Here is a 25,377-nt window from a genome sequence, read left to right on the forward strand (position 1 = left end):
TTTCCACATCATCAGGTCAGTGCAAATAGTATCATTCAATTATATGTTTCTTTAAAAAGCACGTGTGGTTTGATCCAAGATTGTACTGCAATCTCACAGAATGGGAAAATTTGATTCGTCCTTCGTAGATAGGAGATACTTGTTGAATCTTTTCTGCATAAAACATTTAGGGTTTGTTACTTCTGTACACCCACTATTTGCTTATGTTTTCTCCTTGTTGTACTTAATAGAATTGTAGAAAGTTCCCTAAAATGGAATAAACAACAGTGAGATATTAAACAGAATAACATGCTGTATAGAAATCTTTAATACCTGATAGGAACACAAACACCACATCACCCTAATTTATAAAGTTAGTCTAAAAGACACAGTGCATAGCAAATAGTTTATGTACCCCACTGAGATTAACCAGTTTCCATTACCAGTTCTAGCAAATGTCTTTTTCAGTAATCTTTCCAAACAACCATACATGGTCATGAACTCCTGTAAGGCTTGAGGACCACTTTAAACGTTAGAACTATCTAAACTTAACTTTAACAGGAAATTTGCTCAAAAACATTTCTTAAAGGAGGGTGGTAGTATATAATTCCATATAAAGAAAGGTTCCAGCAACCAGTCTTTCAGCCCATTAGACTTTTCAAATACTGTTATCAGGTTGTGCGTATTTCCCTTGTACTCAGCCATCAAGAAAACAGTAGTGAGAGACTTTCCTCTGGTTTATACCGTACTCACCAGTATTGAAAGCAGGACAGTAGGGAGGAGACAAGTTATCTAATTTTGTATAATATTTCCTAATGTTATAGAGATAGCATTATTCTACTTCAAGTGCTGCATTCCACAGCAAACAATAACAAAGCCTGCGATGTTTAGGTTAGAGAAAATGATAGAATTGCAAAAATCCTAAATCAGAAAAAGACTTTATTTATTTTACACCAGCAACTGTCTTCCGTGCATCTACCTACAATGAGTGGAGGAGTTTGATGGGGAGAAAGTAAAAAATTAATGGACTTTCTATAACAAATTTACAATCTTCCTGGCGTTATTTGGCAGAAGGAACTTGTCACTCTGTCAGGAAGCTAACTGAGGAGGAAAGGGCTTGGTCTGCTCATTTCTGCATGTCAAAATTTCACCTTCAAAGACGTCAGCATACAATTAAAGGCTACCAGCAGTGTGTTAGGACAAGATACTTGCAAAAAACCTGCTTTGTTATTGCCAACAGTCATATCATCATCAAGAATTTTGGCTTCAAAGAATAACCAGCATTGAAGGAATTTTGCATCTACCAAATGAAGTTTCCTGCCTTTAATCCCTCAAGCATTAAAAGTGATGCATTTGCTTGCAATTCCAAAATGAAGTGCTATTGCACCATCAAGACCCATGTCAGAGTTGTGAAAACAATGATGGCAATGCTGGGGAAAATCAAATCCAGCTAGAACTTTCTGGGATAGAGGAAGAGTTATTGAGGCCTACAAAATGTGGTCCTTGAGGCATCCCACTGAAGGGAATGGAGTGCAGAGGGGGGACTGGGAGAAGCTCTGGCAGTACAGAGGATACAGAGAACAAAGCAGGGTCTGCAAGCTTCTGTGCACAACAACCACCTCTCTGGGGCCGCATTTTTGAGCTGTTGCTATTCTTTCATATGTGCATTCAGTGAGCAAGTGAGCAATCTTAAAAATCAGAAGTCTGACAAAAAAAACCCTGCAAACCTTACCAAGAAACAAACGCAAAACTATGATTTTTAGACTAGAGTAGTGGCTCTTTGACTCTTGGAGTTTTCAGAAGTTCTTTGAAAGGCAAAAGGGCAAGCAGCAAACATAGGCATTGCCACTCGGGAGGACTTAATGCCTTAGAAAAACCAGTTCAATTTACATGCAGTTCTGATACCTTTTGCAGAACCGCATATGATATTTTGCCTCCCCTCAGTATGAAACTCTGTTCTCATTTTCAAGAGCCAAAACACACACTTATGCTAGAATTTAAGACTATAATTCTTTCTGAGTCTGCAATATGTCGTTTCCTTTCTTACTCCCTGTCACAGTGGAAAAGTCAAATAATATATGTGGAAGGAGAACAAAGTTCAAGTAGAGGTCAGTAATAATACAGTATGAATAGAAAACTTGTTCATGGGGTAGCAAAGCACAAAAGTCAAGAAGCTTGACAATGGAAGTGAGTGAAAAATACCTTATGTATTAAGCATGAATGACAGAAAAGTCAGTCCTCCACAGTGATTGACAGCTCCACAGCTGAGCAGAAGCACCATTGAGGACAAGGGCAGTATAAATCTACATCAGCAAAATGTCACTTCTATTAAAAAGGGGTTAAAAAAATACAGGGACGTGTGGCAGCGCTCAGCTCCTAAATTCAGCAACTCACTAGTCCACGCTTCTGACATTGATATTATTGCACTGTGCTGGTGATATCATCATTGCACTTAGACCTCAGTTTAACACATCCCATATGTCAGGCCATGGACCAGGCAAATGCATACAACATAACTGCTTTTCTTTGAACTATATCCAACCATAGCCTGAGTTTGAAAGATTCAAATGCTGGAACATCATTAGGTTGAAAGAGCAGCCCAATGAGGTTAGAAGTTTGTCCCTGCTCCCTAGAAAAAAAACCAACCAACAAATAAAATAAAGCAGCCAGCCCTTTCCCAGGCACCTTGATCTGCTCCAGGAAACTAATACAGCCCAGCTGGCAGGCCTACAAATGTGTTATTTGGAGGAGTTGGAATATTAAGGTTTACTGAATCTGTTGTGCCTAATCATGTCACATTTGACCATGGATGTTTTCCATACATACTCAATGACAGTTGTAATTCTGCAATAAGCAATCACTAGCTTAGAAAAATTTTTAGAACTTTCTTCCTACATCTGAACTTTTTAATTTACTTGAGAGACAGAATAAATAGAAAAAGTAATTATGGAAGTATGTTTTCTGGCAGACCACCGCGGGTTGATAACATGGAAGCACCTGAAGTCTATAGCAGTTTCCCAAACACTGACACTAAACTCTCTTGGTCGGTGTACCTCAGTAGAAAAATATGTTTAAAAATCCCCCTTCATTTAAATGGAGAGTTCAAAACATTTAGTTATATTTCTCTTCTAACAGGCAACACGTCAAGATGGAACAAAGCCTACTGATGAAATCTTTCCTGAAACTGAAGTTCAACATGGCAAGATCCTGCGTCAATTTAGCCATAATGATTTACACTGAAGATGGTCCACAACCCTCCTGTGAAACCTAAGAAACACGTCTGCAGATTACAATGATAATGCTCTACTTCTCTTTGCTCTCAGTTCCAATCTGAGCGCAGGAATGTTTTACATAAAACAGCTGTCTCAAAGCCTAAATTACTTTTCAAGGCAGAGAACTCCACATTTTTACTAACATGGTCATATTCATCCACCATTGCTATGTAACAAATACACAGGAATTTAAAAGGGTTATTTTTCCCTTGTCTTCAGTGAAGTATGAAATCCCTGAAATAGTTTTCTCTGGCTATCTAGAAGACAGTTTATCAGGGGGCTACAGACAAAATTGGCACTCAGAAATCCTCAACATTAAGCTGAATGCGTAAATCCCTCTAAACCATGGTAAAGAGCTGGTCTGTGCCTGAGCTTGCAACTAAGTTGTCACTTTAACCACAGCTAAAGTAACAGCAAATAAGCTGCATATCTATGAAAGTCATTAACACAGAACTAATTAAAAATTAGTTAAAGCTAAGTTGAAACTTCTACAACACTGTTACATTATAGATCAGCATTACATATATATGCCCCATCCCTGGAAGTGTTCAAGGCCAGGTTGGACGGGGCTTTGAGCAACCTGGTCTAGTGGAAGGTGACCCAGCCCATAGCAGGGGAGTTGGAACTACATGATCTTGAAGGTCCCTTCCCACCCAAACCCTTCTGTGATTCTGTAGATCCAGGTACATAGGATGGTGTGGCCTGTGTGTCCAGAAACAAAAAAAGATGGTACAGTATAGTTACACTACAGAAGACTTTCAAATTCAAGTCCCGGTACTACCTTTAAGCATTTCTTGAAATGATATTTTCATAATGTAACCAACATATATGCTTATAGAAATACAGATATGCAGTGATCTTCAGAAACATCACTAATTTTGGATGTCATGTCAATCCACAAAACCTTGGGATGGAATTTGTGCCCTCTTGAATTCAGCAATTAATCCGTTGTCTCATTAGCAGAGATGTCCAAGTGAACACCCTATTCTGAAGAATCTCTAACACCCAGAAACACAGGGAGGTGGGGAAGGACCTCTTGAGACTGTCCAGTCAAACTGCCCTGCTCAAAGCAAGGGCAGCTCCAGCAGATTTCTCTGGCTGTGTCCAGTCAGGTTAAAGCACCTCCAAGCATGGAGGCTCCTTCTTCAGTGTTTGACCACCTCACAGTAAAAAGAAGTGCTTTCTTTGGTTAAATAGAATTTACAGCTATTTCAGTTTGTGTCCTTTGACTGGACAACACTAAGAAGGGTCTCTGCCTTCTTTACTCCTTCCAGTGTGTATTTTACAAATATCCCTTAAATCTTCTGTACTCCAGGCTGAACAGTCCAGCTGTCTCAGCCTCTCACTCTTATGAAAGATGCTCCAAGCCCTTAATGATATTCATATTTGTTAATCACATTCATGGTTCTTCACTGGACTCACTCCATGTCTCTAAGTCCATGTCTGTCTTCTACTGGGAAACCAGCCCAACACTGGACACAGAACTCCACGTGTGGCCAAACCACGGCTGAGCAGAGAGGAAGGATCACCTCCCTTGACCTGCTGACAACTTTCTTCCTAATGCAGCCCAGAAGGCTGTTGGCCTTCTTCACACGGGCACATTGCTGGCTCGCAGCAAGACCTTTTCTGCAGAGCTGTTTCCCAGCCAGTCAGCCAGCAGCACACCCTGAAGTCTTCCTCAGAGGATTTGATTTTGAGATTGTCTGGTTATGTCTCAATACGCAACTTAAAAGAAAAATCCCAAAAGTCTGTGCCATTGCACCGTATTGAAGTATTGATCAGTGAGCTAAGCAGCAATAAACACACCACACATGTCTTTTCCTAAGCAAGCATTTAAGATAACTTTTGATTTTCTTTTCTTCTTCCAAATTCTTCTCATCCACTAATTATTCCCCACCATAAACAAATGACTAAATAGCTTTCTTGTGTATTTTTCCCCTTGGGCAGATTACACCTCTATCTTCAAGCCTGCAACCTTTATTCCTGTCCAAGATTCCAGCCTCTTTGATTCACTTATTATTACTTTGATCTTGTACTTACGGTATCATCCAGCTAGACAGATAAACAATGTATAGGCAGTTATGCAATATCATATACGGCAGGTAGATAAATTTCTAAACCACAGAAGGACTAATGACAAATCTCAAAATAATTTACTGAATATTTTCTCCCATCCAATGCCATTTATAGCTACTTTTCTTTATAATGCTTCAAAGGTTTTAAAAAGAAATGACAAGTCTTATCTCCAAATCTAACTGCATTTTTAAAAAATAAAACAAAAAATCAGATTTAGAGCCTTATCCTAAAGACTTCAGCATGGGGATTTTCTTAACAATTTCACTCTACAGAGGAAGGTTATTTTTTAATCTTTAATTTGAAGACGTATGAGAAAAAATACTAATCTGATTTAACAGAAAATGTCTGCATAGGAAGTAGTAAGACTCTAATGACTACATTGCATATGATATTCTTTAAAAGGTCTTCCAGAAACAAGCGCAAATTCTAAATCTGTAAGAGTGAATTTAAAACTTACACTGAGGAAAAGACAATTATTTTCATTAATCTAGACAGATTACTGGCTGCTACCCAAAGTATACAGTTGTTACCAAAGGAGAGGCCTATCGCAATGTACAGACTCTGCTTAGACATCCGGGTTTATTTTCAGTTTGTCCAGTAGTGACTTAGCAATTTACAATAGCCAGAATCAAAACGAAACCCTTATGGGGTTTCATTGGCCCTTAACTAAATCCATATATTTCAATATGCACACGTATAGTTAAACCACCCTGATGCCTGAGGGTGAGGGCAACCATATAAAAATTTATTAAAATAGTCCTATGGATCTCAACAGAGGATATTTTTAATTTTTTTTTTCCAAGGAAAAAATGTTCAATATACAATTGTTCAGCTGTTCTTGCTTATTTTTTCCAATAAATAGTAATTGCTGCATAATTACATTCTATTACATCAGTTTTAGTGTTTCCCTCCCACCATCTGTTTTCTGTTCCCAGATTAATAAAAAGCATTAACAGTTACATGGCTGGCAAAGGACCTGTGATCCTGTAGAGACAAAACAGGAGCTTCTGAGTGTTGTTTTCTTTTTTTAAGGTATAGCTGAACAGGACTGCCCATCAAAGTCATAAAAGTATCTCAACCAACCTTGCTTGCAGCTGATGCTTTATTGCTACGTCTTGGAGAATGAAAAACCCACTAAATATTATGAAGTTCTTGAGGCAGAAACATCTGCCACAGTTTGACTTCCCTGCCCCTAGATATTGAGCTAAATTTGGATGTTGAGTTTGCAAGGTCTTGAGGGTATAGAGAAGAGATATACAGTGTAGGGAGAAAAGAGATGAGATATGAGTGGTATTTCACAGGCCACAGCCAACTTAGTCTTTTTGAAGGAGCTACAATCTTTATGCTCACAATTCAGTTTCCTTCCTTTGTCATACTTATTAGAAACATGGTATGAAAGACCAGAAATTTTACCACGCATCTTCAACCAAGTTAGCAAACCAAACCCAAGCAAAGACCCTGCTCTGACTAACATTTACTTCTGAAACAACTGTCTGCACCACTATGCAGACCTCAGTCTGCTAACTCTCCTGCCTACAAGGAAACAACATGCTCAGGCATCAGTCTGGTTCCCCACAAAAGCTCCTTTGAGGATGCCAGGAAAGCAGAGTACAAGAGTACCATGGCTCCGCTTACTGGGGAATAATGAGTCAAACACTTCATGAGACAGAGAGACACACACAAAACCTGGTAGTCAGATAAGGAAATAGGACTCCCTCGTTACATGCAGACAGACTGGTACAATCAGTACAGGTGTAACTTCGAGGTGGAAAACATGGACCAATCAGCCAGGTAAGTTCTGTTTCAGCTACTAACTAGCACATTTTTAATAAAGGGGCATAGCTCAGCTATAACACCAAGGTTTACTCAGCACACAGGGCACCAGGCAAAGGGTGCTGACCATGAGACAGCCCAGAACTAGAGTCCTGCATCAGCAAGTCCACAAAGAACATGAAGACCTCAGATTGTGCAGAGAGTGGAGATGACCTTGAAATAATCTCTTCTCAGTACAAGCTCCTGCTTGATGTTGTTCAGCAATGATAGTATCAGATGAATGAGACTGTGAAACTAGACTTCCCCCCTCTCATAGTGTAAGGAATAGCCTCGAAAGGGAACTTGTACAGCAGACAGCTAAAAAGCAAAAGATTCGGCACCTTCTAGTAGATTTCAAGACAGGGCCATCTCAGAGAATACAGTCCCTGAAAAGAGATACCAAAACATTAACCTTAATCTCCCATTTTGCTATTCAGACCACAAACAATGCAGCTTGTTCATCAAGTTAGTCAATACAACTGGAATGCAAATCCATGATGAGTTTGCCTAGAAAAAGGTCTTGGTCTTGCACCTCAGTGTTTATTAATATGTCTGCTACCAACTCCCCAAAGCTTTTTTTGATTCACCCTTCAAGGTTGCCATACCAATTTTAAAAACTGCCCAGAAGTCAAACTTCTAACTGTGTAGCTTCAGTTTCAAAGACTAGGTATTGACTCAAAGACAATCATCACTCATGACATACTGAGATATTTGCCTAGCATATACATAGCCAAAAGCAAGCCTACAGACTTCAAATTATGAGAAGTCATGAGGCCAGACGATGAAGAACTGTTAAGGAGTGTCTCAACACAGCATTAATGACAGTATTTCAATAACAAAACATGTCAACACAGACTCTGAATCTGATGTAAGGTAAAAGTCTCTTGCTGCCAGCAGAATCCAGCCATGCCAACACACTGTGGATTGGATGGATGCTCAAGAGCTAATGACCTGAAGAGATGAAAAGCAGTCTGAAGAGAATGAAAGACCCTTCATTCAGCTGATCTTCTATTAATCAGTCATTCAAGAATGTGAATAGCACCCACTTCAACTAAGAACGGATTGCACAAAAAAAGCTCAGTGCCTTATGAAAAGCTACCAAAGGAAAAAAAAAACCAAAAAAACCCCAAAAACTAACCCCCCCCAAAAGAGCCTAGACAGGAGGTTTTCAGCTGATAATGGTTCAGATTTACTGAGCATTTTACATATTTACTATACAGTGATAGGAGGACAAACACAACTCAAGTTATGAGGCTGAGCAGTTCTGGTATTTAGGAGCTGGATCACTTTATGTCAAAATTGAAACCTACCTTTAGGTCCAAATAGGCTAAGTCTCTTTTTCTACTTTGAGAGTGTAAAGAGCTACAAAGTGTGCTTTTGCAGGGAGGAAGGTGGTGTGGTTTTTTCCCCTTGAGCTGCAGATTATCTAGATATCTGTCAATATTACATCTACTTTTCAGTGAAGCTGTCCTGGGTTCAGCTACAGCAGTCATTTTTTTCTCCTTCTTAGTAGCTGGTGCAGTGCTGTGGTTTTGACTTTCAGTCTGGGAACAATGCTGATAACACCGATGGTTTTAGTTGTTGCTAAGTAATGTTTACTCTGACCAAGGACTTTCTCAGTCTCATGCTTTGCCAGAGAGGAGGGGAAGCCGGGAGGAAGCAGAGGCAGGACACCTGACCCAAACTGGCCAAAGGGGTATTCCATACCACAGCACGTCATGCCCAGTATATAAACTGGGGGGAGTTACCCGGAAGGCCCAGATCGCTGCTCGGGTCGGGCTGGGTATCGGTCGGCGGGTGGTGAGCAGTTGTGTCCTCTCCCCTTGTTATTCCTCTTATCATTATTATTGGTAGCAGTAGTGATTTGTATTATACCTTAGTTACTGGAGAGCTGTTATCTCAACCCGTGGGAGTTACATTCCTTCGATTCTCCTCCCCATCCCTCCGGGAGCGGGGGGAGGAAGGAAAAGGGGGGGAGTGAGCGAGCGGCTGCGTGGTTCCAAGTTGCCGGCTGGGCTTGAACCACGACAGAAGCAGATGCATTCAAAGAGAGCTCCTACAGAGGAATGAGATGAAGACTGTGAATAACAGAAAGCAAATCCGTCCATTCTCAAGCTTCTGCCTGGCCTGAAACACTGAATGAAAGGATGAAAGGTAATGCACAACCATGACCATGTATATGATGTCAATATACTGACAGATAGAAGAAAAGCAGTTCCTCCTACAAAAAGGAGACAGAAGATAAGTGGAATCCGTGGGTAAGAATGGAGATTGGTCATAATTTCTAATGCCAAGCTTTCTATTTTCTGAACAAATCAAGAGTTTCTCTGGCATACCCAAATTGAAGAAGGTATCCAGCAACCTCCATGTTAATATTTAATCTCAAACCAGGCTAAGGTAAATAAAGAAAACGATTCACAACTTTACAGATATCCAAAACAGATAAGGCAGTTACAAAATATATGAGACCTTCTTATGTTAAGATCAACCTTCCCCCAATGTCTCTCTTTTTCTTCCCTAATCTCACTTCCATCAGGAACTCCTCCTGTGAAGATCAAAGTGCACTACTCAGAGTAAACCCTTTCCCAATTCCAGCCTTCATAGCCACTTTTAGGTCTCCAGTTTAAAGCTTGCTTTCACTCAAAAACATATTTCTCTCTTATTCAGATGATTTCAACACACTTGCAAGTGAAGTAATGGCTATTTAGTTTGGCCAGATGGCAGACGTAAATTCTGCAGTCTCTAAATGTAGCTTGCTTGGTTTTCTCCAAAGCAAGTACCAAAATGATGGCAAGGGAAAAGCATTTAAGAATTGTGTCCACATCAGTGCTGATACTTCCTATCAGATTTTGCAGTTGTGGGAGGCAGGAAGCAGGAGTCTGCCAGAGGATCTTGGCCAGGTCCATAAAATATTGCCATTGCAAAAAGAAATCCAAAGTTGCAAGTAGTTGTCAAAGGATACAAAAGCTTAGCTACGTCCTCCAGAGGAATTCATATGGTGAACTCCTGGAATAAGCATTGGTCATCCACAGTGCAATGAGCTAAACTTTCCGGACAGTAAAGGGGAGTTGACTTAAGAGCTTCCTTGCACCAGAGTCCTCCTGTAAGTCCTCCAGTGACTGACAAGGAATTTATAATGTACAAAGCTCACAGGTTTATAGAATAGCTTGGAAACTTAATGGATGCCTTTCACCAAATTCTATCTTCTGAGAGCACAGAAACCAACATGGCTTGGCTGAGGTATCCTAAATTCATATGACAAAGAAAGCAGTGATATATTCTGATAAGCCTACTTCATCTCCTGTTTTTAAAATGATATTTGCATCTTCTGAAGTTGAAGAAGAAGATATCCATGAGAATTCACATAGAAGAAAATGGAAAGCCATCACTCAGATGGCACAAGTTAAAAAATAGCCACAGTCAAAAAACCCCATGCTCTGCACACCTAGCATTGATGGGGGACTCCTGGTAGGATTGTTGGGCAGGTTCTATGTGGATTCCAGAGCAGAGATCTTTTAGCACCTCATCAGGATGGTGATCTGACCAGCAGTGAAAGCACTGACACACCAGACTGGCTGCAGGCATTTAAGTGTGACTCCTATTGGCAAAGATCAGATGGTCAGGTTCTGGTTTTACTAGAGAAAGCAAGAAATCATTTAGACAAATGCAATAAATAGTTCTAATTTATTATACTTTTTGGTGCAGACTTTAATTTACATGTGCCCAAAAATGAATCCTATCATACTGAAGCACTCCACAATGTTTAAAGAACTTACCATATCTCCAAATTAGGAAACACATCTGTCCCTATTCTGCAGCATCTAAGAAACTGATACTAAAGACTAATGGCCAGGGTTATGTCTCCACTTTTTAATGGAGGAGAAGGTAGAAGTCCTTGAGCTAGCTAGCTCTCAGCAGAGTAGTGCGTTCATCAGGGAGAGTGCTGCTGTACCGGACAACATAGCTGCACTACTATTAGTTTTGTAGTAAATTCAGTTGCATCTAGTTCAAGTGACCCTTTGATATTATGCTGCACTGCATTGGAAATTAAAAAAAGATCAAACATTTGCCTGGTAACATTGTGCTTTCCCTATGAAGCAGCTTCAGGTTAAGAAGTTCAGTGTTTGCCTCTTGTCTAAGTACAGCATAGACCAAGCAACTAAATATTTATTACAGGAGTCTCATCTTGCTGATGTCTTCCAAGATCAGCAATACATTTTTATAACTTGTACTTACTTCATAACATGGTCTGTTTATGGTTCACACTGGTGGGGGTTACTGCTTAGGGGGTTATGAGACTTAGGGGATACAGGAAAGCATATCTAGGGATTGTACAAGATTTAGTATGGCATATTTAGGGGAGGAACCAAAGGCAACATAAGGGAGAGATCAAGTGGGGGGGGAACAAGCATAGTAAAATATACAGATAAAGGGGTGCAGTCCATCTTACAGCAGTGGCTATTTAGAGCAAGACCTCTGCTTGATCACCCCAGACCTATTGGGACTACCTGCTCAATCTTGCTACTGGTTGGATGTGGAGGCATGGAGCTGGGGCAAGCCTGCATGCTTCTAATGGGCTACAGGATTCAGTAATCCCTAACACAAGACAAATAAGAAATCATATCAGTAGTGGAAGAGCCAAGTACTTCCCAATAAACTTTACTTTTACCCTCAGACTGCAGAAGTAGATTAATGTGCAAGGGCTGAGAAGATAAGGACTGTTTAGGAAGAACAGAATGGCACCATGGAATAATGCCCACACAACATAGTTATGATCTCCTTCTTCTGCTTGCTCATATTACAAGAGCTAAAATGCCCTCCATAAAGCTCAGGGAAACACCGTTAATAAGGCCAATTATAGGCTTGGTAAAGACACAGTTAATGATTTCCATAAACAAGGAGTTCAGAAATAAATAAATAAATGAATTGTAATGACTAAACGCAATATTTGCAGTTACATTAGCCAGGATGAAGTGAGTAAAACTACGAAACATGGCCAACAGAGCAGTTCAGAAGGTATTAATTCCTGTGGTTTAGTCAAATACCTCATAGCATTCATTTCACCCTGTCTAGTAATACTGAAGCATCTGACACTAACTAAACAGACGAGTTGATAAATTAGGTAATTAGTCTCTTCTGCTGAATAGTATCTTGATACACGTCTCTGGATTTTTTCCTACTCTACTTAAATAGTGCAATTCAACAGCTACAGACTCAATGTCAAAGCTTATTTGCAACAAAGATGATGACAGTATTGGAAGAAGAAAGCAAATCAGTGTATTTTTAAAGTTTACTGCCCCTTTCATTTCTATTACTATCAGAAGACTGACGTAACCTTACTTGCAAGAGTTATTATAATAGAAATCTCAGATATGCATACCATGACATTTTGAGGAATGATATGCTTTTTACATTATTTGATAATGTAGATAGCACTGGAAGAAAAAATATGATGAAAAAAAGTAATTCAGAAATGTTTACTTCAAAAGGTTGTAGAAATAATATAAATAATAATATCAGTAATAATGTGAAATACATTGGGTAGACAAAAATGAATCAAAAACTCTCTCTCTGCAAAACAGAATCAGTTTTTACAGGCAGCTGAGAAGTCTGCCTATTTTCTAGACATAGACCAGAAAGCTAAAAGTTATGTTCACAAAAAAGGTACAAAAGGTCTGGAAAACCTACAAAGGATCCACCACCAAGGAGATGCTGTTTCTGCATAATGCAGAGCACCAGCAGAGCACATTCACCTGAAAGAAACTGCAGGCATTAACTTATTCCTGTTAATACTTAGCAGGTAAGTAGCACATGAGAGATGGCTTCAGGGCTCTTTCCAGGAGACTTTATACTAAACCCTGAAAGTACTAAAAACTTGACATTTATAACTAATAGAACCAAGGTCTCTTCTCTGTGCAGCACTGAGTATTAAAGAAGAAGAGGAGAATGGGACCAGCATGTGTCAGAGGAACTCAGTGAGCAGCCACTCTCCACGATACTTATAACTTGCATGTATATACATCTGTATGCATAATAGCAATATCACTAATAATATTAAATTCACTAAAGGTCACTAATAATATTAAATTCTTTCAAAGGAAATATTCATTTATCCTTACAGGTTTTTTTAACCTCTTCCTCAAAAGCTTTTATATTTAAGTTAATATACAAATGCAAGAATATCAGTCAAGACACATGAAGTCACTCTTCAATATTTTTAATGTTAGTTCAGGTTATATTACCTACATAATAGAAATAATATAAGCTGGCATTTGCACCTTTCTATTATACTATGTGGAAGCTAAGGTGTGGCATTACACAGCTCTTTAAAAACACCTGCAATTCTTTCCTATCTGAGGCCCACTATGATGTTTACATTATTTTTCACTCACACAGTGCATAATTCTTCCATTCCCAAGTCATCCCATGTGCCAACAGATTAACTACAAATTTTCTTTCCTAAGCTTCTACCTGCTTGTCTCAGTCTTCCACAGTGATAAATGCAGATCTAGCTTTTCTTGTCAGTTGATTTGTCCTAGAGTTTCCACCTGCATACTCCATTTGGGCAGTAACTGAGGGGCAATACCCCTTTTCACAGGTCATCCAGCTGGCCCCACACTGGCCCAGGTAGCTCCAGTAATGCTCTATCAGTTTGATTCCTGGCATGTGGTAAAGGTGACTCCATCAGGAAGAAGCATTTAAATGATTTTAAAGGCTGCAGTTCTCCCAGGCTTTTTAACTAGGCCACATGTCACCAAATTTTCACAGGAACTGGTAAAAACCCCACACCTGCACTTGATGGACTTTCTTCAGGGATGAAATGCAATTCTAATTTGGGAAGGTTGAACTAAGCAACGTGTTCTGTGCTGTGCAGTGAAGACCTCTGACCTCCCTAACAAGTCTTACTTACTAAATGACTATATTAGATGCACTGTAGGATAAGAAAGTAACAGTTACGTTGCATTATACATAAATCACATAACCTTTTATGGGAGCTTATTTCCATCATGTTAATAGCCTACCATCTGTATAAGGCTTATCCTGCAAAAACTTGATTCAGAAGAGAAATCTGGCCCATATGGGCTTGATGCTGTCATTTATGATGTCATTTATCATCCTGATTTGAGATTTGCATAAGGGAATTTCTGAACAGGACATGTTTAAGACTGTGTAAATGTTTTAAATGTAAAGCGTTAATAGAGCACCTCTTGTATTGGGTGTCTGCGCCCAGGTTTGGCAGAGGGAAGTTGCAGGATGGTCTTTTGAGAAGAAGCCTGGAGCCACCCTATGCCTGTGCACATCTGGTGGCACCTCTGGGAAAACATATTTCAGAAAGGGCAGAAAATACCAGGTAGAGAAAGCAGGAGAGGGGAGAAGAGTGAGAAACAACAGAGGGAACCCTCGGATGAGAAGGTGCTCCATGGTGGAGCAGGTATTCCCTGCAGCCTTTGGAGAACACACGCTGAAGGAGAAGAAAAGAATGGCAGAGAGAAATAACTCCTCAACACTCCTTTTGCACCACTTCCTCTCTGAGTGGCTTGGACTGAGCGTAACCTGCAGTGATAACAAGGGAGGAGGAGAGGGGTCTGGGGGAAAGGAGTATGTCAAGTTGAGTCTGTGAAAGCAGGAAGGAAAGCTGTTGTTTTAATGTTTGTCTTTTTGTTTTCACTACCCACATTAGCATTCTTTTTAAATTATCTTAATTGGCAATAAATTAAGTAAATTTTCCCCCAGTTGACTCTGTTTGCTTACCATGGTAACTGGCAAGCAGTCTCCCCATCTTTGCCTCAACCCATGAGCTTTTTCATTCTTGTTCTTTCTCCTTCCTCTCCTGTCCTGCTGAGGAGGGGAGTGAGCAAGCAGCAAGGTGGGAGTTTGGCTGCTATCCTAGGCTAAGCCACCACACTTCTCAACTAAAAACCCCCACCATAAAGTCCACAAGCAAGAAAATAAAACTGGCCCTCGGTGTTTTGTTGGTTTTATTCACATGTATGGCTGAAAACATTTCAGACACGCAGAAACAGTCAGCAGAGAAAGGATATAGTTGCATACTTGCCATGGGATATCGTCAAAACACTGCGATTCTCCTCTCCCCAGAGGGATTAAATCAGAGAATCACTCATAGAAGCTATCTGAGAAACTGTAAAACATCTGAGAAGGGACAGAATGTATTAACCCCTGTCACTGTACAGAAAGGAGCTTTGTACATGAGGGAGTTGGATAAGTGCCAGGGGACAAGTACTCAAATATCTGCATGCTGAAAGAAGCTGAGTCTGTGAGCTTTATCTCAACAGAATGAGAAAAGGCTTCTGACATTAATATAAGCGTGCACAGCAGTGATAAATCACTAAGCAGAAAACTGACAGGTTCTGAAAACTATAAGAAAAGAGATTCAAGACTTGAAAGTGGTTGTGCAGAGCTGGACAAGGTTTCTGGAAATCAAATGTAAAGTGAACATTTGATGGATGAGTGCTAGACATTAAACCTGAATTAATTTGGCACAATGACATTACTGGATATACACTGAAGGTTTGTTTGAGATTAGAGCATAGTACTTAGAGCAGGAAAGAAAGGAGTAAATCTTTTTCAGCTACTTGAATGGGCAGGACAGAATAGATGGAAAATTTTAATCTAGGTTACTGAAGCTGCTGGAAAAACTACTAGCAAGACACATGAGCCACTGACAGAGTTCCATAAAGACAGAGCAAAACCCAAATACAATCTAATTTAAGGACGAAAGAAAAAGGTAGATTAGGGAGTTTAAGAGAAGACATCCAGACCTCCCAGCACTACGTAGAGCCTCATTGGTAATCAAATAGCAGACAGAACTGCAGAATCCGTCCTCCAAACCACAGATGAAAATGAGAGTGAAAAGTTTTGAAACCATCTGGAATCATTAATACAGATACCCATTTCTTAGCAAAGAGCTGGCTTCTATGAGCTGGCTTCTTCTGGGAATCTTTGTCCCAGTGAAATTGAAAGTGAAATTTGTGGATTTTATTATGTGACCCTACAGAAAGTATATTAGCTAAGTATTTATAAACAACAAATCTCTATAATTATGTGTCTTTCAGGAAAATCAGCGGGATATGCGATTTATCATAACGCACAAACTGGACCTTGCATTACTGACAGAGAACACGTGCTTTTTCATACACATTTATATGCACATATTTTAAATACATGTATTTCTGTGCTTTATCAGTTTTGTCCCAAAACTGATTTTGGATTTTCTGGCCTACTAAATGCCAAAACTGACAATTCTCCATATGCAGGAACATGACTGATGACCTTTGCCTTTCTAAGGCTTGCAAAGACACTGTAGCTTCTTCCTATATAAACATCCTTTTGTAACAAGTGGGGCAGATGTTCACAGAAGGTATCTCCTTGCATCAAAACTTGACTATAATACTTGCAGAAACAGTGAAATATGCTTTTTCTATTCTTTCAGTCAAGACAAGAGCAGAAGCCACAACCACTGTCAACACCAAATATTTCAACTTTTTTTGGTGGGCAAAGATTGCTCTCATTTTCAGGTAAGTTGCTATACTGCTGAATAATTTCTTTTGTACTCTTAAATCCTGAGGTCTTACCAACTTGATCAAGACAGCCACGCAATGTATCAGGGTTGCTCTTAAATTCATCAAAGTTAGCCAATACTAAATTGTTACGAAAGCAATTAACTGCTGGCCTGAATTCATTTTGTCATACTCAAATAATTTCCTGTCAAACATCTGCAGAGCATCAAGTTATTCTTCATGGTTTTGCCATAAAATTTTGCTCTTGTATCTTTAATCCATTTCTTTCACAGACTTTATTTTTTTTTTTTTTTTTTTAAATCCAATTTCAAGTCCTTGGTCATTGTATATTAAACTAGGAAAGGTTCAATACCATTACTCTCTGTGAACCAGTTCTAATTCACTTCTATCCCAGCTATGCACTTTTTTGCTGATGCTGTTATTTCTGCACAACATTTTTGCTTGGACTCTCAACCTACTCCCACTGAAGTCATTCAGTTGGAATCTCCATCACTTTGAATAATCATTATACTGTGCAAAGGGAAGAAATATGCAATAACTAGACAGCACGAAAAATGTCTATTACTTTACATTAAAATATAGCTGGGTTGGGAATAGGGCTGAACAAAATCAGGAATTCATAAAAATTAGCATAACGGGTTTTCTTGTTGGTCAGTTTCAATGATCAAGAAGTTTGTAAGTTTTGCCTTTTGTTCTAATATGTACCCCAGTTCTCTAGTAAAACCTTCTACAGTAAGTGTAAGGCAACAGCTTTTCACAAGTCCTTGACAGAAGTGCATTTTGCTCTGATACAAACTGACTTACCCAATACAACAGAAGAAGTTTGGATGGCTAAAAATTGTGCAGAAAGGAGGAAAGTGACTGAGCTCAAGACTTCACAAGTAAACATGAATCCTAAAATGGGACAGCCTACAGATCCAATCTCCTCTTGCCAACTGTATTTTTGCCCCTACTCCGTAAAAAGGCATAAATCCTCTCCCACAGTCTGGCAGACACTTTTCTCTGTCTGCATTTAATCAACATTTTCCTATTACAGGCTCAATTTTCCCTCCTTCAACTTTTATCACTTCATATTTTGTCCTTCATTAAGAAAACAAATCACATTTTCCTTCTTTAGTTCTCTCATTTCTTCCAACTCAGTATTCTAGACGTGAAAGAAAGATCACCTATCCACTACCCTATCAAACAACAGCAGGTATAACTTGCTTTTTAAGTGTTACAACTACTAACATTTTCCCCAGTGCAACCAGTATGATGAATCCAAGGGTACTTTGGCTTGAGAAATGCTGTATGGAAACAAACTTGTATAGCATTAATAAACACAACATGACACAAGTATGTCTGGTAAGAAGAAAACCCCACTGAAGTGAGAAAAATTTGCATGGACCTTAAGGAGCTTTGGGTGAGGGTCTTTGATACTTGCATTAGTAGGAAAAAGAGCTAAAAGGAGAAGGATAAATGGGATCCTTGAAACTGTCCAGTTTATTCACAGAGAGACTATTTAAGGTCATTAAGCTATTCTCGTCTGTGCTTGTTCTGAACATAAATAACCACTGAAGGGAATAATTACTGTTGGGTTACTTCATAAAGAAGATGCTATTTGAATGTTGGAATAATAGGAAACAGTTATATATTAAGCTTGAAATAGATTTTACTGTCCATACCAGACAAGCTTCTCATGACAGGCATTTCACCAGAAGATTGGCTTCTTGCAACAAGAAAAAATGAACTCCTTTCTCCCCCCAAAAAAAATATTTCAAATGTTTTTATATGTATGACCCACACTGGGACAGAGTTATCAAGTTATTATGTGTTTAATTATACAATATTACCAATTCAACCTCAGACAGGAATTAATACTGCAAGTCTATCTTGCAGATAAGATGATATGAAATTATTATTATTTATATATATGCACATGCAATTCTTTCATTACTAAAGGGCACCAAGTAGGGAAGAACAAGCAACATGCTTTTATGTTATTCATGGTGATACTTAGTGCTTACTGTATAAAGTGGTAAAGCACAACACAGAACTAAAAGCAATATCTCTGTTGTAGCCACACTCCAATATCCCTGGAAATACTGATTTTTCCCTTCTGTTTAACTTAACCCTGGAAACCAGATTTAAAATATTGACTGAAGAAAAATCTATACAATGGCCAAGTTAACCAAAAAACCTGGTTATTTTCAGATTATCACATAAGTCATGTGTGTTATGATCTGACCTTCTGGAGCTGGTTTACTCGCATTCGTTTTTTCTGGATCCTTCACCTTGGATTTATTTGTTTCTTTTCTTCTCTCTATATCTTTAACTGAAAAGTAAAGTGGGGAAAAATAATCAATCAAACTAGAAACAGTGCAGTCAGAAGCATGTAATTTTCTTCTTCGAGATAAAGAAGTTGCACACAACAACTTGTGATATGCTTAGGTAACAAGTGACTGTTACTGAGTTTTCTCTCCCTCCTTTTGGGTTTATTCTTTTTATGAATCTTTCCCCATCCTATCATCATTAAAGTTCTCAAAAGTGACTCTCCTCACACAGGAGAGTCCAAATACAGTGATGTCAGCACCTAAGCCCACGCTGACAAGATCCAGCACTGGAAATACAGTCCAGAATATTGGCAAAGCTAGCTGGGGAAAGTCCAGCATTGCAGAGTTCCACTCCAAGTCATTCAACACAAAAGCACATAAGCCAGCTGTTATATTATCCTCTTTAAAGAATCAGCTTAGATCCCATGCCCAAATCTATGATCAGGGCACCAAATACTCCCATGTGAGCAAAGTTGCTCCAAAGCTCAGGCTTCAACAGTTTCCTGTCCCACAAGTGGGTGGGATCCCTCCCTTATTATGTCCCAATCTCTCATAACAGCCCAGCAGAACCCGGCTTGATTAGTAGTTCTTAATATTACATTAGTAGCCAGTATGACTCTAGTCAGTCTGAAAGATTCTGGCATTAAATCGTTGCTAAAGTCACGTATAAGGAAAAAAAATAATCCTTTCAGAATTTCCTTAGTGTCAACTTGGTGTCAACGCCCCAGACATCTACAATGGCCAGGAACAGCTTAAAAGAATGAAACAGAGAATATCTTTCTTAGAAAATAAATTTCTGCTCCAATTAAAATCTTTAGTTCATGTAAAGCTGTATTATGACTGACATTCAAGCAGGAACTGAGTCTAGCCAGGATCAGTTTCTCTCTGCTACATCGTTCAAAAAACACTGAGAGGGTGAAAGAAGGTTATCTGTCTCTTGAAACATATGATATCAAATAGACAATATAAGTATTCTGTTTTACGGAAGTGGACACAAATGGATTTCACTAATTTACCCGGTAGTATATGGAATATCTGAAACAGCTAAAAGTGCTCAAAGTTCCAATCCAAAATATAATCACAAGACCATCCTAAGGTCTAAGAAAGACAACAAGTTATTGTGAAATATCTGAGTGTGACTTTAAGGCTGCAGAACCTACAGCCCTTACACTCCAGGTATAGAGGTTAGGAAACTGGTGAAAAAGCAACTGAAGTTTTGACTTCTCTCCTTACTAACACAGCATGTGTACTTGTACATCACCTCTACATTTAGGTTGTGAAAGTGATTCAGAAGCAAATTCAGGTCCACAAGCTTGCTGAGGAGTCTGCTTTTACCAAGGCAGATCTTGGTTATTAGCTGGATTACAGATAGTGCCATTATGACACCAGGTCTTATTCAGAAGTTAGGATTTAATTCTTACTTAAACAAGACTCCAAATAAAATTAAAGAGGGCAAATTATCAGAATAACACTAAAAAAGGATGCCATTCCTGAGCCTTCTAAGAGCATTATTCCTTTAGGAAAAGGCTAAAAGCAAGCTAAGGAGCCACTTGATTACCTCCTCTAATGCTAGCGTTCTCTCCAGAGAACCAATACCAAAGTCTGAAAATGCTCATAGGAGACACGGTCACATCCTGACAGAGATTTCTGGATTCAGGAAAGCCATTTCTAACTGTTAAAATTCTAACTACATACAAAGAACAGACAAGACACCAGTTTTACTCACCTATTTACACAGACAAAAAACTTACTTAATGCACATTTTACAGCTGCTTTTTAAAAGGAAAAAAAGAAAATCCCCAGTGATCTTTGTTAATTGCATAGTATGTATTAGAATAAGAATATTCTAGAGCTAGAATAAGAAAGTATATCCAGCTATACAAAGAATACTTTATCAACAATAAAAATTTATTGTAGGCTTGAGAATTCTTAGTACATCAGGTACAACTCAGCCACATCTGAAACATAATTTCAGTGCACTAAGCCAGAGGATGTGCTCAAAGCGTTGTATATGTTTGACCATTTTTCATCTGAAGAATTAGTGGCCATTTATCAGAGAAAGGAAAAAAAACTAGAATGCAAGATAACAAAAAAGAAGGATTTGTATACATGCTGTATCTGGTTTTATTCATGCAAGGCATCGTATTGTCAAATGAAACTGCACCCTCATTAAGTACTACGTTTTCAGCTGCAGCAAATAAGAGTATACTAAACAGAACGTAACCCCTTGTTCTTAAACCAAGTTGCAAGCTCTATTTCTCCTGAAGAATAGAGGTAGTTTAAAAAACAGCCACACCTCATATTATAGAAGTTGGTGTAGCTTTATGTGGGCTGCTCTTTAATGCTACAATAATCTGTGGGTTTGTGGGCTTTCTAACTAGACAAAACTTAAAGTAGTAAACACACAGTCGTAGTGGTGAAAAGCTAGAATGTCTTTGACACATACCACATGAAGCAGTGATGGTTTAAGAGAAAGGGAGTTTAGCAATGACAGTGAGAAGTATTATCCCAAGGGAATTCAGTAGACTTTCAACTGTACTCCCAGACTGTCACAAGTTTTGCCTTTATCAGCCAAATTTCCTTTAATCTCATTTAACTAAACTGTTTAAGATGTAGATCAAGACAATTGTATCAGTATGATACAGACATTGAAAGTATGTGTAGATCAGATAAAAAAGGTCTCAACCATAATCTGTAAACATATTTGACAGCTGAAGATCAGTAAGAATTCAGCCTTTCACAGTATTATTGAACTAGCAACTAGTTGCCAGTTGGCACTGCTCTAAGAATGTTTTTATTAAAAGCTGGACAAAGAGAAGGAAATTTTTCAACTATCAGAATATAGTACTTTCCTTCTTGTTTCTGCTCACTGAAGATTCTTTTCCACAAGACACTAGTTAATTTCATAACAGAATGGGGAAGTAAAGTGATTTCAAACCAATGGAGAGAAAGATAGCCCAAAGCAAGAAATCTCCCATTCGACAGTGACCTGATCAATTCAGGGCTCCAGCTCTATATGTGCCAGTTAAAATCTGTGAATAGCCTTCCACTGCAGAAGGAACTGTTTTTCCATTGTCCCACTTCATGTCTGATTTCATTAAAATTTCATAATTTACATTAAATATCTGATAAATTCGGAAAGTCATGCATAAAGACACATACTTCTGAACTGGCCTTGTGCTGGCTTACTCTCCTTGTCTTCACTGAATGCAATGATCTGAAGAGCATAGGTTTGATCTGGAATAAGACCTTGAATAATGGCTTTGGTTGCAGTGTTTTGAAGAATTAATTGATTGGTTTTTCCACCTATAAGAGAAAAGACAAAAAAACCCACAAATACATAATTTTGTTTGCTTTTCTTATAGCATGGTAAATGTAATCATAGAATGGTTTGGGTTGGAAAGGACCTTAAGATCATCTAGTTCCAACCCCCTGCATGGGCAGGGACACCACACACTGAACTATGTCACCCAAGGCTCTGTCCAGCCTGGCCTTGAACACCGCAAGGCATGGAGCATTCACACCTTCTCTGGGCAACCTATTCCAGTGCCTCACCACCCTCACTGTGAATAACTTCTTCCTTAGATCTAACCTAAACTTCCCCTGTTTAAGTTCGAAGCCATCACCCCTTGTCCTACCACTAGAGTGCCTGATGAAGAGTCCCTCCCCAGCATCCTTGTAGGCCCCCTTCAGATATTGGAAGGCTGCTCTGAGGTCTCCACGCAGCTTCTCTTCTCCAGGCTGAACAGCCCCAACTTTCTCAGCCTGTCTTCATAAGGGAGGTGCTCCAGCCCACTTATCATCCTCATGGCCTCCTCTGGACTTGCTCCACCATCTCCATGTCCTTTTTATGCTGAGGACACCAGAACTGTACACAGTACTCCAAGTGACGTCTCACAAGAGCAGAGTAGAGGGGCAGGATCACCTCCTTTGACCTGCTGGTCACGCTTCTTTTGATACAGCCCAGGACACAGTTGGTTTCTGGGCTCAAGCGCACACTGAAGCCGGCTCATGTCAAGCTTCTCATCAACCAACACCAACACCCCCAAGTCCTTCTCCGCAGGGCTGCTCTGAATCTCTTTTCTGCCCAGCCTGTAGCTGTGCCTGGGGTTGCCCCAACCCAGGTGTAGGACCTTGCACTTGGCTTGGTTGAACTTCATAAGGTTGACATCCGCCCACCTCACAAGCGTAATGACTGAATAACCTCTTCCCACTTCCTTTGGACAATGAAATTCCCAGGTATAAACACAAACATTAAACATTTCTATGTATATATATGCATACATATAGATTGTATACAAAGATGTTTTTTAGATGTATGTTAAATGTGTGTCTATATTTAAATCTAAATATGTACAGAAGTAGTACCTCTACACAAGTACCCTGATATAGCCACTTTGTTGCCTGTCTTTACATTTTAAGTTTTCATTCAAAAAATGCTTTTAAAGGTTTTGGGTTTGTTTGGGGTTTTTTTGGTTTTGGGGTTTTTTTTCTAATTTTTTTTTTTCAGTCTCAGGAAAACTACACCTTCAAAGAGAACAAGCAGACTTTTGTTTTACCTGAACTTGGAGTGACAAGAAGTTTATATCCAGTGAATTGCCCTTTGGGGGCTTTCCAAGAGATCTGTACACTGTCAGGACTGACTACATTATATCTTAGTCTTGTTGGTGGGGACACTGCAAGTGGGGAAAGAAAACAACATTTTAAATTCAAATAAAAAGCAACTGCCAATTATAAACAAACACAAAAATAAACACATATAGGAAGACAACACAAAATTTTAATGATAAAGGATGCAAGTTATTCAAAATGTCACGTACATCAGTTTATTAGTTTGTAAAATGACATCCCCAGGTGCACTACTTCCCTCAGACATATGTTTTATTTATCTCTTTATAAGAACAAACAACCTAACAGCAGAGGACAGAAAGACAAACAGTGTTAGATGTTAAGAGTCTAGTTTAGCAGGCAAAGCTGGTAATAAAAATGCTCTTTGTTAATATATGGGAATTAAAATTGCTCTCCTTGCTTACACTGCACTGCCCAGCTTCCTTTACCTTCCATTACCGTGGGTGCTTCCCCACACTTCAAATGACTCAGGGCCAGATTTTCGAAGCCTTGTGAAGACACAATAACCAAGAGGAAATACAGGCATGCACAAGGCAGAGTGAACATCAGCTGCCCAATTTGCAAACCTGGCCTAAGCAGCACAGACTTGCCCAGCTGCAGGAATTGCTTCGGTCTCATCAAGACTAGCATGCATGCACAGGCAAGTCAAGATTTGCACAGGGGCAATCTGGATGATAAGCAGTTTCTATTTATACTGTGCCTAGGTTTCAAATAAAAGCAGCAGGTGAAATGAATAAAAGCATGAAATGATTGAGAAATAGGTGATATTTCAGTGAAGCAATACACAGAGGAACAAGTGGAAAATCCACCCTATGTTGTTATTGCAATATCGGTGACTTTGTCTCTATGCCCATAAACTATTTTCTCACAGCTTCATCCCCTCTGCTTGGGCAATCTCCACTGATGCTGGGCAACACTTTACATAGTATTTCAGCTGTGCTTCAGGGAGCCACATCCCTCCACAGCAAACAACTGGAACAGAGCTAGTAGTTAACAACCTGTGGTATCCAAGGCTGTCAGTAAGGGGAACACATTTGAATAGGGTTTGGCTCACAGAGAGGTAACTCATCTAGAGGGAAAGACAGCCAGGGAAGCTGCCCAGAGGCTGAACAACAGAAAGGGCTAGAAAAGATTAACAAACTCCCTCATCAACCTTACCCGCCACCTCCACAGCTCTCTGAACTTTCTCCATTTTCTAATGGAGTGGTGCCCCTACCACTACCATCCTTAAGGCTTTTGTAAGTCTAAGAAATAAGGAAAATTATCTGAAGGGGGTGAAATGGCAATTTCTTTTCCCTCTGGGCTCCTCAGTGACCAGGCTCTTGCCCATGGTTTGTTGGTCCACTAGATATAAGAAGCCAACAGTTCTCATCATATTTCTGAGTTTCAAGGATTACAGCATACGGAGCATCTGAGTCAACAGGCAGAATGTGCCAGCCAACAGTTTCTGAACTCTCCATTTGACCTGCTAGAGCCAATGCAGCTCTGGCACTAGCAGCAGCCAAGGACCTGTCCTGAACTGATTATTTTTTCCTACATGCTTCTTTTTCCAACAGCTTGAGGGAAGAAAGAAGAAGGGAAGAGACAGGCTGTAGTTTTTGAGATTTGGGGTGGTGTTTTTTTGTGTCATCATCTACCATTAAAAACGTTTGGGGTCTTAGAAGTAAAAATCTGGAGGTCTGATACAAGAGATACATTCCCTTGCATCCAGCCTCTCAATCCTTTATGGACAGTTTTGCCAGACCAAAGGCAGGTTCT

At 39.4% G+C, this 25,377-nt stretch overlaps 1 protein-coding gene across 1 annotated transcript in view; it reads right to left on the minus strand.

Moving 5' to 3' along the window:
• COL14A1 (collagen, type XIV, alpha 1) overlaps nucleotides 1–24,811 on the minus strand; it is a 109,498-nt gene extending 84,687 nt beyond the window's left edge. The window contains exons 1-4 of the mRNA XM_010011105.1: nucleotides 24,778–24,811; nucleotides 23,550–23,666; nucleotides 22,153–22,296; nucleotides 18,906–18,992 (exon numbers count right to left, since the gene is read on the minus strand). Of these exons, the coding sequence (XP_010009407.1) occupies nucleotides 18,906–18,992; nucleotides 22,153–22,296; nucleotides 23,550–23,666; nucleotides 24,778–24,811 (382 nt within the window). The remainder of the gene's footprint in view (nucleotides 1–18,905; nucleotides 18,993–22,152; nucleotides 22,297–23,549; nucleotides 23,667–24,777) is intronic.
• Between the last annotated feature and the right edge of the window lie 566 nt (nucleotides 24,812–25,377).

This window comes from Nestor notabilis, unplaced genomic scaffold (genome assembly GCF_000696875.1).
Source record: "Nestor notabilis isolate BGI_N333 unplaced genomic scaffold, ASM69687v1 scaffold10130, whole genome shotgun sequence".
Lineage (NCBI taxonomy): Eukaryota > Metazoa > Chordata > Aves > Psittaciformes > Psittacidae > Nestor > Nestor notabilis.